Source organism: Archocentrus centrarchus, chromosome 21 (genome assembly GCF_007364275.1).
Source record: "Archocentrus centrarchus isolate MPI-CPG fArcCen1 chromosome 21, fArcCen1, whole genome shotgun sequence".
Classification (NCBI taxonomy): domain Eukaryota; kingdom Metazoa; phylum Chordata; class Actinopteri; order Cichliformes; family Cichlidae; genus Archocentrus; species Archocentrus centrarchus.
Window position 1 is genome coordinate 19,020,194 of NC_044366.1, and position 16,677 is coordinate 19,036,870.

At 40.5% G+C, this 16,677-nt stretch overlaps 1 protein-coding gene across 10 annotated transcripts in view; it reads right to left on the reverse strand.

The window, feature by feature from the left end:
- The window catches only part of LOC115800792 (dedicator of cytokinesis protein 9), an 84,384-nt gene that overhangs the window by 40,084 nt on the left and 27,623 nt on the right, over positions 1–16,677 (reverse strand). For 8 of the 10 annotated variants that reach the window (XM_030758316.1, XM_030758312.1, XM_030758314.1 and 5 more), the window contains exons 2-5: positions 11,222–11,338; positions 5,210–5,299; positions 2,886–2,968; positions 1,925–1,994 (exon numbers count right to left, since the gene is read on the reverse strand). In XM_030758316.1, coding sequence (XP_030614176.1) covers positions 1,925–1,994; positions 2,886–2,968; positions 5,210–5,299; positions 11,222–11,338 — 360 coding nt within the window. Of the gene's footprint in view, positions 1–1,924; positions 1,995–2,885; positions 2,969–5,209; positions 5,300–11,221; positions 11,339–15,311; positions 15,554–16,677 lie in introns of those variants that run through there. The other 2 variants (XM_030758315.1, XM_030758313.1) reach the window with 1 other exon arrangement.

The window sequence follows — 16,677 nt, forward strand, 5'->3', positions numbered from 1 at the left end:
ACTTCACCCGCAGGTGGTGGAGCAGATATGGCAGAAATACGGCCGGGCTGCCGTAGATCTCTTCGCCTCGCAGGAAAACACACATTGCCCACTGTTTTTCTCCCTGTCAGACCCAGTCGCCCCACTGGGCATGGACGCTCTGGCCCACCCATGGCCAGACACACTGCTATATGCCTTTCCGCCTCTCAGCCTTATCTCTCCAACCCTAATCAGAGTGAGAGATCAGGGGCTGTCGCTAATTTTAATAGCGCCACGGTGGCCGTCGAAACACTGGTTAGCAGAAATAATTCAGCTCCTGGCGGGCGAACCGTGGCCGCTCCCCATCCGCCGGGACCTTCTGTCTCAGGCGCGAGGGGAGATATATCATCCTCACCCAGACCGGGTGGCTCTGTGGGCCTGGCCCGTGAAAGGTCGAATTTGAATGCTGCGGGTCTGCCTCTGAAGGTTATTGACACCATTCAGAATGCAAGAGCTTCCTCCACACGCTCTCTTTACAGTTGTAAATGGCGTGTTTTTGAAGAATGGTGCTATGAAAGGCAGGTTATCCCTTTTCAGTGCTCTGTGGTGGAGTTGCTGTGTTTTCTTCAGGATTTGCTGGACGGAGGGAAAGCTTTTTCCACAATAAAGGTCTATTTGGCAGCTATTTCAGCCTGCCATGTGGGATTGGGTGATAAACCTATTGGTCAGCACCCTCTTGTGTGTCGCTTCATGAAGGGGGCACGCCGTAAGCTCCCAGTCTCAAGGCCACTGGTCCCATTATGGGATTTATCACTGGTTTTGGATGCACTCTCCTACCACCCCTTCGAGCCAATCGAGGCTGTAGGGTTGAAATTTCTCTCACTTAAAACCGCTCTGCTGCTGGCTCTAACTACAGCCAAGCGAGTTAGTGAGTTACAGGCTTTGTCCATTCACCCCTCTTGTTTACAGTTGGCCCCTGGTCTTACTAAAGCATGCCTGAGGCCAAACCCAGCCTTTGTCCCTAAGGTGATAGAGTCATCATACAGGTGCCCCACAGTAGAACTACTGGCATTTCACCCCCCGCCTTTTTCCTCTGTAGAGGAGCGCAGGCTTAACACATTGTGCCCTGTGCGGGCCTTGGGGTCATATGTGGACAGAACAGCTGGGTTCAGGAAATCTGATCAGCTGTTTGTTTCCTGGGCCCACCCCCACAAGGGCAGGCCTTTGTCCCGCCAGAGGCTGTCTCATTGGATTGTAGAGGCTATAACTCTAGCCTATAGCTGTAAGAGTACTCAGCCCCCATCGGGGCTTCGAGCTCATTCTACTAGGGGCATGGCTACATCCTGGGCTTTGTTCAGAGGGGTGTCAGTCCAGGATATCTGTGCAGCAGCGAGTTGGGCTACACCACACACATTTGTGCGGTTTTATAGACTGGATGTCGCTCAGTCATCCCTGGCTCAGGCAGTCCTGGAGTCTAGTGCCTCAGGTCTGAGCTGAGATCCTGGGCAGCACTGGAGCACAGCTTCGGGAGGGCTGGCGCAATCCGGGAGTGGGCTATATCTCCCATAGTGAAACACCGAACGAAGTTAGAAAAAGAACGTTGGGTTACATAACGTAATCCCTGGTTCTTTGATAACAGAGTGAGGTGTTTCACCATCACTTCCCTCCTTGCTTGGGCACGGAAAGAAATCTGCTTAGAATGAGTAGGGAGGAGCTGGTCAGCCGTGATAGTAGGAGGGGCGGGGCCCTGAGCACGGCTTGGCAGGTCTGTCGCAGACAGACGTGGTGTCATTGGAGCTTCCGTAGTTGGTCACGCCAAGGCGATTCCCATAGTGAAACACCTCACTCTGTTATCAAAGAACCAGGGATTACGTTATGTAACCCAACGATATTTTAGGCACCCAGGGACCTAAAAGTAATTAAAGGGTGGTTCTTCACACTGTCACACTGTTCACAAAGAACTCACCTCATCTTTGTCGACATCCTCATCCACTTCAAATACATGGACAGCCAATTTATCAGGCCTGGACACTTTGCTGGAAAAACAAATACACTATAATAGCACAAGGGGAGATATATCAAATGAAGCTATTCATCACAACAAAAGGCTGCAGGTTTTTCATATACGCACGAAGCACCAGGCAGCTTAGGATGTCTCTTTCATGGCTTTGCTAATCTATCCAGCATGTGTGACTGAAGTGGTTTGAATGAGATCATTCTAATTTTTTTTCATTATGTTTTTTCTTTTTTTTTTATAATAAGTAATTTTACATTTTGAGGCTTTCTCAAGAGAGGCAGCATCAGCATTTGGCTGCTCATGGAAACATAACGTATACGCCGCTCGCTGGAAAATGAGCAGGTGCCAAAAGTAAGAATCACTCAAACTGAAAATAGTGTTAAGTTTTTAACAGGCGACCCACGTCATGCTGCATTGTTTCAGCTTCCCCAGATACAGTAAAGTGACAGAACACTTGGCAATAGTTGTACCCATCAAGGTCATTGTCAGCTCATTTTCTAACACGCTGGCTATAAAATAGGACTTCTTTATGGGAGAAGCTGGAGGTGATGACACAATCTCTAAACAATGAGGGTGGTTTCCACACTGGCCGCATTCAGAAATTGCCCAATGCACCATGAAGAGGAAACAGTCGTTTGAACGACAATAAGAGTTATTTGTATGCTGTGTTTCCTTGTAATTAAGTCACGGGAATATTTTGTCGGCTATAGGAAACATTGTAGGTGACAGTTTGTCTGTGCGATCCTTCATTTTAAGCACCTGCGTGACTTAGTATAAAATCTCTGGCATCCCTGTATTATATCGTGTAGGTGTTCTTACTCACGCTTCACAACAATGTGGTGGCACACTAACAAATTACCTCTATGAATGCAATGCAGTGAAGAGTTGTGGATTTCATCTACAGACTTACTTTGGAAGCTGTCGAAAGTCCCCAGAATACTCTTCATACTTATAGTTGACCACATGCCAGTCAGACTTGTAGGTCTTAATGCACTGAAGAGACAAAAGAAATTAATTACAGACCACATATTATTATGAGACAGCAATTCAGTGCTGTGTGAAGGCTTGAAGTGAGCTAGGTGCTATCCAATCACCTCTAAATGTCTTTCCATCTTGTAGAGCACAGGTTTATACTCAGGCATATATATAAAAAGTTATGTAAGCAATTGGTTAGGAGGACCATAAACATCTGACGCTGGCTTATTTTCTCACTTTAACATAACTGCATGAAGCTGATATAACAGGGATCATCATTTTGGTAAAGTTAAAGAAATTGTTGGACCATCTGACAAGAATCTGAGGCTTAGGAGGTCAGTCTCTGATCAGAACTGATGGTGAAATGGTTGAATAGATTTGGAAACACCTCGCTTACTTAGTGTTGAACTAAAAGGGGTAAATGGTGCTGCGCCATTTCAGTAACTTAAACTGACAAATGCCTGCTTCACAAAGATGTTAGCTACTTCTCATCTAATCTTACAACCTTTAGGTTTCAGCAGTCAACTCACTGACATACGTGTTTTGACAATATTTATTTTGTGCAATAATCAAAGCTTCTCCTTGAGGGGAAAAAAAAAAGAAGAAAAAAGGAGTGTATGCATGGTGACTCCACCACAATCCAAAATCCACCAACACAAATTGGGAGTGTTTCCCTGTCCTCCTTTACTTAGAAAGAAAGAAGACATCTGTTCATTGTTAGAGTCAGTCACTGGTATCTGTTCTACAGAAACTTACGCCATTTACAAGAACTGCTCCTGCAGGGAGATGAAATGCAACCTGATCAGGAGGCGAATCGGAAACAGAGAGAGGCTCTCACTGGGCTAATCTCCACAGCTGCCCTGGTGATGTCACAACACTTAACTGGGTGTCAGTATTTTGACTTCAGACAAGGCGCTCTAAACGCCGACCTTTGACCTGAGAGGTGAACTGTCGGCAGTCAGCTGGTGTGTGGCTTAAAAAGACTCCGACACAATCTGCCAGAGCAGGATGATCATAATTTTAATCGGCACAAACTATAAGTTACTGATAATTATATTTTTAATTAATCTTGCCCTACCTCAATAAAATATCGCAACTGGTGAACTTCCTGTGATTTTCCCTAATAAAATTTTACAACTTATTGGGCTTTTGCTCTTTTGGATTTGAAAACAATCAAAATGAAATTCAACAGCGAGACACAATCCAGGCCCAGCACTGACAGACATCACCATAGTAACAACTGACAGAAAATAACCAGAAGCTCGATAACCTTATCAAATTAATTACACTTAATTTCAGCGTCTACTGTCATAAATAGATAGTATTGAGAAAACACAGCACAAATAGACATGAGGCTTCCAATAATGATCTATAATGAGGCTCCACAATGATTTCCTGATGAGATATAACATAGAGCGAACATAACTGCTAATATTAGGCCATAAATTTGGTAATGAGTCAAATTAGTGTCACTGTAGTGCGTCTCTGTAGTTAATAACTGTTATACTTCACTAAGCACTCGGTAACCTGAAGCACTGATGCCAACTTTAGTCAGCGTCTATCATTAACCATATACACTTTGTTAATCATTTTCAGTGTACTTCTTGCTTTGTGCATATTAGAAACATTTGTTTTATTAAAATGAATTTGTGTGCTTTACATCCCTTTTTGAAGATTAATATCAACAAGCACAAAAGCAGTCTCTCTCATTACAATATAGTACTATATGTCCATGCTACAGTATTATTTGGTTTGAAATTTTAGTCCATTTTTATGTGCCTGAACAATAGCATCGCAATATGTTAGGCACAATTCAAGTTTTGTGGATATAACTTACATGATATTGTCATGAGATTAAAATCACTATGTTTTTATAAGGTGTTATAGATGCATACATAGGTCATTTTAGCAACCACCTACAAACAGGCTAGGTAGCATGATGATGTCATAATATCTGATAGAAATAAGAACCTTCAGGGGCCTACAGTCTGACGTACCTTTGTGCCAGTTTTGGCTGCTCAACTCCTGATTGTGTAAGAGGAGTTTGTGGACAAACAGATAGAGATCTCATGCATTATCACTGCCAGTGGTTTAGTTTTTTTGGTATTATCACTTCCAATTATTTCCAGTATTTGCCTTAAATTGTTTTATTCTGACATGAGCTGAAAACAGTGTCTTCCTGTAGGCTCCCCATGGCTCACAGTGAGAAACTGATTCAGACAATACGCTCTCAAAAAAAAAAAAAAAAAATCAGCCCACCTCTTGGACAAACAGACTTTGAGCCTCCTGCTCTGCATTTTCAGGCACCGTGGGGTACAGGGTTCTCCCATGTCTCCTCAATGTTGAAATCTGTGAAAACAAAGCAAATCTTTAATGAGCAAAATAAACACAACTGTGGGATTACAACACACCGCAAAGGATGACCAAAACTGAAACTGAAACAAAATGTGGGAAACGTGTCAAGCAGAAACATTTATTCTCAAAAAAACCAAGACCTTATAGTCTAATTAAAGTAAAAAGCCTTACATTTTATTTAAACAACACTGAGGTCCAACACGGCCACTTTTGTTGATTAGTAAAGTTGCAAATTTAAGAGGTAAGAAAACCCAAGCCAATATGCTCGATATGACAGTGCTAATGCAGCAGGTTGATTGCTGTGACTTTCATATCTTATTAGATGCTTGGCAGAGATGTGGAAATGATTTTTTACAACCTGTGAGCATGTAATCAAACAGCAGTCACCTGACTACGTTTGCAATGCTTTGCACTGATTTAAAAAAGAAAAATGGATATTCTTATACATTCAGTGGCTGGGGGAGTCAATCCACAAAAGCCTTTTCTGAGCCAGGAAAAAAACCTGCTTTGGTGCAAACTATGTTGGAAATGACTGAGCTTTCTGAAAATGAGTTTCCCAGTTGTTATAAGAAGCTGGAGTCAGAATCCCACATATACAGGATTTGTGTTGGTTTGCTTTATTAGTATGATTTCCACTCAGTACTGTACTTATTGGTTAGTCAGCAGAATACATACAGAATAACTCTTTGCTGCTGAGTTTTGTTAGAGCAGCCACTGTTGATTTTATAACAGATTTGACAAAATTCTTGCATTGACTCATCAACACTCCTCTAATGGGAAGATGGCTGAACAGAAACTCTTAAAGCTGGTGTTCACTTCAGTGTTTCCTTGAATAAATCCCCCAAACCAGTGACGTCTCCATCAGGTTTTAGGAGGAATCGCTCAGTTTCTAATAAGATGAGTTTATGTTTGCCTCCTTCAATGCAAGAATGCAAAAATATTATACAGTTCATCTAATTTAATTAAAAAAAAAAAAGAGCTACAAGATATGATAATTAGACAAATGTGGGGTTTCACAGTTTAGGGGGAAAAAAAAATAAGTTGGTAGCACCCCCACATAAAAAAAACTGGATATCTGGAACGACACCAAGACAACACAAATACTAACTTGCTGCCTTTGTCTTTCTTACCCTCTATAAACTTGCATCTGGTGTTAGACCGAGTCCATACTGTGTTAACGTCAACAAATTCCATACACAGCTAATTGTGAACTTTAAGTCTCCCTCTTCCTGTCTGCTACCCAGGTTTCCTGTAGGTGAGATTATAATCTTTGCACTGAAAGCAGCAGAAATAAACAGGCATGGAAGTAAGAAGCAACTAGAAGCCTTTAAATGGGCTACAAGTTGCCACAGAGATTTGTCACATCCTCTGGTTTAATAAGTCCCAAATTAGGATGGGAGATAGTCATCATCAACAGGACTCCATCAACGTTTTATCTAGAATATTATTCTTCTTTCTCTAGCTGAGCTGGAGGCAAGAACTTGATTACATCACCGCAGCTCCAAAAGACTGAACACAAGCAAAGCAATGCTTTCAGCTACATACAAATATAAGCTCGCTTTCATGCTGATGTAGGTAAAATATTTCTTAGTTAATTGTAGGGTGTCTGATTGCTAACGCAAAATACTGCCAGAGCTGAAGTATTTGGTAAAGTCAGTGCATAATCACTGATGGACAGCAGGTCTAAATGACACCAGTGCAGTAATGCCTTAAACCTGAATTCCTTGTAATGGCCAGTAAGAGGTGAACCTCCTCATTGTTCAGTTAAGTCAGACTTTATACAAGCCAATGAGAAAAAAAAAAATTTTTTCTGATGAGTTTATAGTCTCAGTTACTTGTTCATTAGGTACATTTAAAGTCCTGTTTAGATTAAAATAGACAAAATGAAGTAATGCTTCAGGGCTTGGCTACCTTTTGATTCATATGCAGAGTCCTCAGTTTCTCAGCTAGATTGAACCCCCCCACATTTGTTTAATGTTCTTAAGATTTCCTCCTTCAGTGGAAACAAACCTGCAGCCGAGCTGTCCGATAGACATGGTATGGAAGACAAAATGTACTTACAAAATGTGTTTTCAGTGGACTGGTTGACAGTGACAAAAAACAGAGAATATCATACTATACAGTGTGGCGTTACCATAACTTTTGGGAGACCGCAAGGAAAAGAAACAAGAATAACGCCCTGATCTGCAGGATTCACAGTGAATGGGGGGGCTTAGGTAAAGAGTACATGTCAAATTGAGGAGAAGGGAAAGGAAGACTCATTCTGGACCAATTTCTCCAGGAACCTCACACAGAGAGACCAATCCAACCTACCCCTCCATTATGCCGAAGGTATCTCGATCAAAAGCAGATGGAGCTGATATAAACACCGCCTCACAGAAGAACAGCTCATGACTTTTGATGAGCCAGAGGGAATAAGATAAGGTAGACACACAATAGGGGTTTCCAATACCGAGAAACAGACAAAAACTGGATTTATACAAAAATAACTCAGAGATAGAGGAGCTCTTTCTGCCTATTTCAGCCTTGACTCATGATCTGTATCCTTAGCAGTGTCTTTATGCAGACTGAGATTTCTGCATAACACACACTGGCTATACACTGACAAAACTCTCCACAAACATTGAAAGCTGATTAACAACCTTGTCTGAACAGGCAGAAACACATGTTAAGATCAGTCACTGTGCCTCGTGTGCTTTTTTTTCCTCCTCAGTCAGAATCACCTGTCAGCCCCTGACAACGTACTGTTTGTGTGAGAAGCTGGCATGTCGTGTTCATAGCAGCAGGCTATACGAGCATGAGAAGTCAACCACAAGGCTGTCCTGCTGCCTCTAAGCACCCAGCTGCCAGGCCTTACAAACCATAACAACCGCTTCTTTATCCAGAGTCAATCCCAAAGTTAGAAACACTAAGCAGACCTGCTGCTTACATTTATATTCTAATCATTAAAGCTGTCGCTCCACACACCAGTGACAGGGAATTATTTCCCCAGATAGACAAAGTCCCCATTACACATCCAACCAGCAATATTAGCAGGTCTGTGGGAAGGCTGTTCTCACATGTCAAGATCAAACCAAGTTCTCTTTAATTTAAAAAAAAGCAAAAAAAAAAAAAAGCTTTATTAAGCATTTGAAAAACTAGATTGTTTCTAAAAGTGTTAGTTATGGTTGTAATATTTCTCCAAAATACACAGCTTGGATCATAACTAATGTTTTAGGCAATGACTTTCAGTTATTTTAGTGGTGGTTATTGAGAAGAAATGGAAAAAAAAAAAAAACTTTTTATGACAGCATGATGACTTAACCATGACCAGCTCATGATCTAAAAATAAAATCCTTTATTCTGATGTATTTGCAGTTCACTCTTCACTTAAGCAACCATGCATTTAGCAGGTATTCATAGGGCTATATGCCAAACTAATAAAAGCAATATGAGCGCATGACTAATTAGCATATCATTATATAATATGCTATGAAGAAATTACTAAAATACCAATAACCTATTGACACACAAGAGCATGCTGTTTTTTTGGTTAAACAAACACTAAGTTAAACTGTATTTCACCACAAAGCTAGGATCCCTGCAGTTGGCAACAACACATTTACAGATAGCCCACATTTGCCATGACAAACATGGTGCTCGTGTTGCCATTTGGCTGCTAAAGCTCTTTAAAAATAAGTAAATAAATAAAATATCAGTATTCCCGAGCATGTATTTGTGTCAGAAAGCTATAAATTGTATGCTAATGACTTAAAATGTCACAGTTCCTGGGGCATTTTGCACCAGTATTTGAAGGGAGAAACATGAAAGGCTGAAGCCATTTACAGATGCACTATGAACATGACTATGGGAGACTTATGTGTTGCAGAGGAGATGACAAAGGGAGCTGGGCATCCAACATGACACCCTCAAAATCTGCGATTTGGCATGTACCTAAGTTTAGGAGTCATAATGAGGTTAAGTTTTGTTACAGCAGAGAAAATCTTACTATAATACACAAATACACAATCAAAGCAGTTACGAGGAAAATTATGGAGACAGGTGAAGAAGAGAAAAGCATTGATGTCCTGTTATCTGCTTAAGTTAGAAAATGATATAAGTACCTGATATTTGTTTTATTATAGAAATCTGTTGCACCTGTTCTTATTTGGTATGGTAAGATATGTCAGGTGTACAGTAACTCATTTGTAATTTCCAGTAGCAGAGCACTTTATTTTCAGTTGGTTGAATGAGAGAAGATCCTGCAAACATACTGCAGTTTGGGGGAAAATTGTAAAAGTTTAATAACTTCTTTTATTATGAAAACAGTATCTTGCATTGAAAAAAATGTTTTTGTTTGTATATAATCTCAATGATAGTTCTTAGAAGAAAATTGCACTCACTACATCTCTAGCTAAAATGACCATTTATGCACCTTTGAAAACATTGTATTATTTTTATTTTATGGCAATACTACCTAATTTATATCCACAAAATATGAACATTATAATATATATCAGGGGTGGTAGTGCAGCCTTTAAACAAGTCCCAGTTTGTCATGTGGCCACTTGGGAAAATTAATTACCCACCCAGACATATATGATGCCATCATATTACCTGGACTGAAGGGGACCCTCAAAAAATGATTTCATTTTTATACATTAATGGGATTAGACAGTGTCTAGTTCCTGTTTTTAGACAATGGAAGATAGAAACATACAAACGTCCCATATTTGTATAAATAAGCTCTTTAAAAAAAAAAAATAAATAATTTTCTCAGTGTGATTAACTAGATCAGTTTGCCTAGAAAATAAAACTATGGTGTAGGCATGTACTGGTATTAGAAATGCACAAAATAACATTTTTGTCTTTTATTCTTACCGCAACTGTTAAACACACAGAAGCTGGTACAGTGTCAATAAAAAGAGCAACTCCCCTAGCATGAAATTACTGGCAATACCTGATGCAATGCCAAAACAATCCCAAATGTTCCAGTTTTACAGTCTCTGTTACAGGAACGGATGTCGACACAGATGGATTTCTGACGGTAACTGTTTGTATCACAGCAATCTGAATGACCTGTAGATCCTGAGGTGTACATGTACTGTTCGCAACTCTAATAAATAATAACATTATTCTCCAACCGCCAATGCGGGCATCCAGATAAAAGATGTTAAAATCATCAGGGTTTTAAAAAAAAGAAAAAGAAAAGACTCTCACTGGAGTAGTGTTATATTAAAAGCCCAGACTCTATTAAGCTTTGACAGCAATCTAAGACAAAGTGGTAGAGTTAGATTGGAGGATATACTAACATCCTTCAAAGAAGTCATTTCCTGAAGTACCAGCTCTGGGCCAGATTTCCATTTTAGATTTTCCAGCCACGGCACGGAAAGTGTGAGGGGAACGTACATCCTGCATAGTGTGGCTGGAGATAACGCTTACTCTGTCACAACATAGGACACAGAATGAGCCAATTAAACAGATGGCCCCTGACCCATCTTTTGCTGCAGCATAGAAGGATATAAACAAAAGGAAAGCCTTTGTCAGTGGCTACACCCATGATCACAATAGTGGCTACATCTTGTCCAAAGGAAAAACGACTTCAAACAAACATAAAAATGAAAACACGCAAGTGGATGAGTAAATTGCACAGATAACCGTAAATTGCAGTGATTTTCTGTGTTCAGTAGCAATACACAGGAGAGAAATTAAATTCTGTCTGCCTGACTTTCCACCAGAAGTGTGTAGCAACAATGGAAACCAGAACACTGGGGATGCATACCTTTTCCATAGTTGCAAACTTTTCCATAGTTTCATAGCTGCTCCTCACCAACTTAATCCCAGAGCTACATTTACTACAGTAAGACTTTTGCGCCACTTCTTCAAGCATGGAGGTGATTCTGCCTAAAAATGCACGCGAGAAGGTACGAAACTCACCTCAAAGTCCTCGAGGGGGAACTGCAGCATGTCCCTGAGGACATCGCTAAGGATCTGCGTCTTCCTCTGCACCAGCACATTTTCATAGTCCAGCGGCTCGATCACCTTTGGTTTTACCTAGGAAACAGAAATACAATAAAGTTGTGAAAAAAATAAAGTTAACATGAAGGCATAGAAGAAGCCATCCATGACTTTAGTAGAGAGATTAAAGAGATGAGTAATGATATACAACAAACACCTGTGTAAACACAAATCAGGTACAGTATTACCGTTGGTATGTTAACCCCTTAGGCTTGGATAGATCGGAAAAGCCAATTAAATAATTCAGTGTTTCAACTTTCACACCTTCATTACTTAATTTTCACCCACCGAATTAAACTTCATAACAGGCATAAATTAGTTTAGAAACTAAGTAAAAAAAAACTGAACTTTACTATTGTGGTTTTCATATGTAGAGATCAGATAAAGCTAGCAAACTACTGACTAACAACTTCTTATTTGTGGCACAGGATATAAAAAGCCTAGCATGTGCAAATACATTCAGTAAGAGCAAATAAAATACTTTTAAACAAAGACAGTTTGGCGCGTGGAAATTTGGTCTTTGGTTAACCTATATGATGATGCTTAGACTTTTATAGTAGGTGATCTTGCTGAATAAGCAACAAAATACAAGAAAAAGAAGAAAAAAAAAACCCCAGAAACAAAACTGGTAAGTCACAGCTAACAGCAAAGTACTCAAAGCGTGTGCAGGAGAAAAGTGCACACAGTTAACAGAATAAGCTCTAAAGTGACTGATTAATCCAGCTGTGCTGTCTGTTAGATGCGTAGTGACGAGTCAATCAGGGCTCCATCTGCCCAGAGAAAATGCATCCGTTTTTAGTGTAAGGAGGGTCTTGATGAGCTCAACTCTTTATGAGGGCATACATCAGACTACACGCCACCTTGACTACATACAGGACATTGCAGTTCTTATCTACAGCATAAGACACATACTTTGGGCAACAAGAGTCTATTACTACAAATCAGTCTGCAAATGTTTTGTTTTGTTTTGTAGTTGGCTTTTAAGAGCAGATTTTGGATTTATGGTATATTGCCACAGTGCCTGCGTAATGTTAAGAGTGCTGACCCACTACATTCCCAAGGGGAAAGCTTATAAGCTGCAGTAAGATACAGTGGCCACCAGACAGAAAGTAAGCTGTCAACGCTTTTAGATGTTGGGATGGGAGGATAAATCTAACAACCAGCAAAAAGTGAAAAATGAACAGTGACAGATAACCAGATTGCAGGACTGAGCGACAGCACGGCTCACTCCCACATCCCACATCTGGGATTGATAATACTAGCATGATCTCAGATGGGGCGAGTCATGCATGTAGACCTGCCTGAATCTACGTTGCTAACAACCTTTGTTAATAACAGAGTAGAATGAGGACAGAGGGGGCAGGACCTTGTATCAGTTTCAAGGACCTGGAAGGAATAGGAGAGAGCAGAGCAAAGATGGTGCCACCATGTCTGTCGGTTGAATCAGGTTGTGACATTACCAGACAAACTTCTTCTTCACAAGCTTTTTTTTTCTTAAAAACAAAAACAAAAGTATCTACAGTTCTATGCAGTAATACTTCAACACACTGTGTTCCCCTTGGGAGAGAAAAAGAGATGGATACAGAGATTTCTGGATGTCAGACAGGTAAGCCAGGAAAGAATTTATGGAACAATAAGATAAATGTGTGTATGTCTCACTTAATCTGATGCCTAAAATCCTAAAATCTCAATATCTCCACAAACAATCTGACAGGCTTTACTAGATACTGAAATCTTAAGAACATTAGGCAAACACACACTACACACCTACACTCATTATTAAGCAATGACCTGGGAAAAAAACCCCCCAAAAACAAAACAACGGATCAGACGTGACTAAACCAAACACCCTGGATACTAAGCAGCAGACGTGTCAAGGTCATTTTACTTAATGGGCAACAAAAGGCCCAATGTGATCTTAAGTGAGTCAGAACAGTAAAATGAATACACAATAAGCTATTAAGAAACAAACAAACAAAAAAAAAAAAGTTTTACAATTTCCCAATCTTTAAGTGTAAAGGAACAAAAGCACATTCTGACAATGTTTACATATGATCAATCTTAGAAAAAAGATGATGGGCAGGCAAAAGATTCAGTCCAATTTCAACCCTACAGTCATGTGAAAAAGAAAAAAAAAGTACACCCTCTTTCAAGTCTGAGGTTTTATGTAATCAGGAGACAATGAAAATAATGCGGTCAGTAGCAGATCTTAAAATTAGGTAAATACAACCTCTGATGAACAACAACACATGACATTTTGCACCATGTCATTATTTATTTAACAAAATGAAGCAAAAATGCAAACTAAGTACACGCTTACTGCTACCATAGGAATTAAGAGAGTAAGTAGCAGCCAGGTGCTAATCAAATGCACTTGATTAACTGATCATCTGTAGGTGTGAGCACCTTAATGAAGCCAGAGTTTGGGCCCTTTTGCTGGTCTGGAGCATTCAGTTGTGTGTTAACACAATGTCAAGGAGTACCCGGGCACCTTGCAGTCCTTGAGTAAACCATGAACTCTCCTGTGTAATAAAGTTTCCTAGAGTTAACTGTGAGGCCATGCGTCTGTCAGCTAAAGCTTGGCTGAAATTGGGTCAATCCACAGGACAATGATCCAAAGCACAGCAGCAAATCTACAACAGAATGGCTGAAAAAGAAAAAGAATCAAGGTGTTGGCAGTCAAAGTCCAGACTTCAACCCAACTGAAATGCTGGTGGACCCTTAAGAGAGCTGTGCATTAACAAATACCTGCAAACCCCAATGTACTGAAGCAATGCTGTGGAGACGAGTGGTCCAAAATTCCACCACAACAATGTGAGAGGCTGATAAAGTCAAAAATCAAAGGCAGAAAGATGCCATAAATAAATACCAGAAATACCCAAAGTAGACTAAGCTGTACAGTAAAAATGTGCCGATTACTATATTTAAATAAAGCAGCTGCTGAAAGATTTGACCCCATTTTAGTGGTGGTAACCCTTTTCTCACCAGTAATGGATTTCTGAACCCACTCAGCTGCTGCGGATTCCCTTTAAACTCCTCTGGGCTCCTCCACATTGCTTTGTCAGTGGCCCAAAGTGGTCAACCACACAGTGCACTCAGCACTGAGTAAGAAAATGAAAACTCATAAGCAAAAGCTCTGTCATTCTCTCAACCCACAGTGCTGACAACAGTCAATCCATATCCCCAAATTTACTGTCAAATTAGTCCCTTATGAAGGTATTTAAAAATCACCTGCTGACACACACAAACACACATCTTCTAGATTAACAGTAACTTTTCATTGTCAGTCAGAAAATACTGAAACTCCAGTTATGTTTTTTGGATTTCTACATGTAAAAGTAACACCAGAACAGAAAACAGCAGGCTGTATGTTCAACAGCTGTATGCTCAAGTCAGCAAACAGGCAGCCATCCCTGCAAGCAAAGAAAACAGACACTTATGAAGCCATCTCTTCCACTCCCTCTCTACAGTGATCGGGCAGCTGTTTATCTGCATCTTCCACTCCTACATATCACTGCACCCTCACACAGCCTGAAACAATGGTGATGTGTAGTGCCTCTCAATCTTGCCACTGACTGTCTGGATGACTCTGCAGAGGCATGACCGCTGGACACCTTCACTGAAGGGCAGGAAATTATCACAGTCATAAGGGCCGACTTTGAGCCAAATAAAACTTTTTACAAGCCAAAGGAATCTTTGAGAACAAAGTTGAGGGATCTGTGTGACACATTTGTCCAGGTAGCAAAGTGATAGTAAAGTACTAACACTGCAAATTTTAAATGTGAGTTGACACCATTGAGTGTATGAATAGAGGCGAGACAATGAACCTGCACAAATGCTCACATGACACCTGCTTTGGGACTTTATGGCTGCGGTTAACCTTTGCATGACTTGCTTTCTTGTGGATCAGAGCAATTTTGAAATGCCAACACTGCCCTTTTAAACAGAAACAAACAAACAAAAAAAAAAAAAGAGTCATGTCTCCATGTGAAATACTTGAATGACTTACCACCACCTGTGACACTGGATCTACCTCAGGCTCAGCTGCAGCCAACCTCTTGTACTGCTGAGGACTCTCAATGACCAGCTCCTTTTTTGGAGCTTTATTAGCTCTTCCTTGCATTGTCAAAATTTGTGGTAAGATATTTCCAAGCCAGATCTCAAAGAGAAGTCAACAGCCAGCATATCAGGTAGAGAAAAATCTTTGCACTGGAAAAAGTTTGTATATCTCCCTCTCAGACCCTAGCTCTCTCCAAGCTACGACTACTCTGACTGAATGCAGTGGACTCACACCCAAGCTGAGGAGAAGGCTCCTCCTACACTCAGCTGTGCTGCCTGGGGGAGTAAAACACCCTCTCACCCACCCACATACATACAGTGGAGTTATATGACCCCACATTATCCACCTGCACAGCGACACAGGGTTAACAAAAGAAAACAAAAGATACACATTCCTCAAGAATTACACTGTGGTCAGGCATCGTCCACGCCTTATGTGGGACAGCTGAAATAAGAGCTGGGTTCAAATTTATCAACAAGCTCAGAGTGACCGACACAACAATGAGGCACTTTAATGGCACATACACAAACCACTTAAGGATCTGTGAAGCACACATACAGAATGAAGGCATCTACAACCTAATTAGAATTAGAATCAATTTTCACTGATGAGCTCCTAGACTGCAACCATCAGACTGTAGCAGGGCTTCAGAAACAACATTTACAAATCTTCACCGTCTTTTGTCTTCAAAATTCATGATTCATGACCTGTTCAGCCTTAGGTGTTCCTCAGACTGAACAGGTCATGAATCAACTCTGTGTCAGTCAATGTGAGAGCGTTATTAGTCACTTAAGTTTTTATTGCTGGCCTGCTTTTATTATACACGACTACAACTGAGACAGTAGCTGTAATCACAAACATGAGATTGGGTCCAACTTCTGTCTTGCTGCTTGTTGATGCAAGGACACAAGGGGCATTCCAACATGAAGCAGCCTCTGTCAACCCACCCAGGAGTGGGCCCAACCTACAGATTCCTCTGGTGGACCACCACAGGAGAGGATGTTGCGGTTTCACGCATGTGCTTCAGTTAAGAGAGAAAAAGGGAAGGCAGTTGCTCCCTTCAAAGGGTTACATGCCTCACACCAGGGTTATAATAGTTTTGGATTTTACATTATAGTTTAGTTTTAGTTAGTTTTTACTTTTTTTTCTCTAATTCAGTTAGTTTTAATTAGTTTTCAGAGTGGTTTTGCTCGTTTTTATTAGTTTTTATTTTTGGTTTCATGCTTAGTTTTAGGTAGTTTCAGTATTAGTTTTAGTATTTTCATACCTGATCAGGTGTAAGATTCAAGGCGCAAAAGTGACTATTGTGTAATGA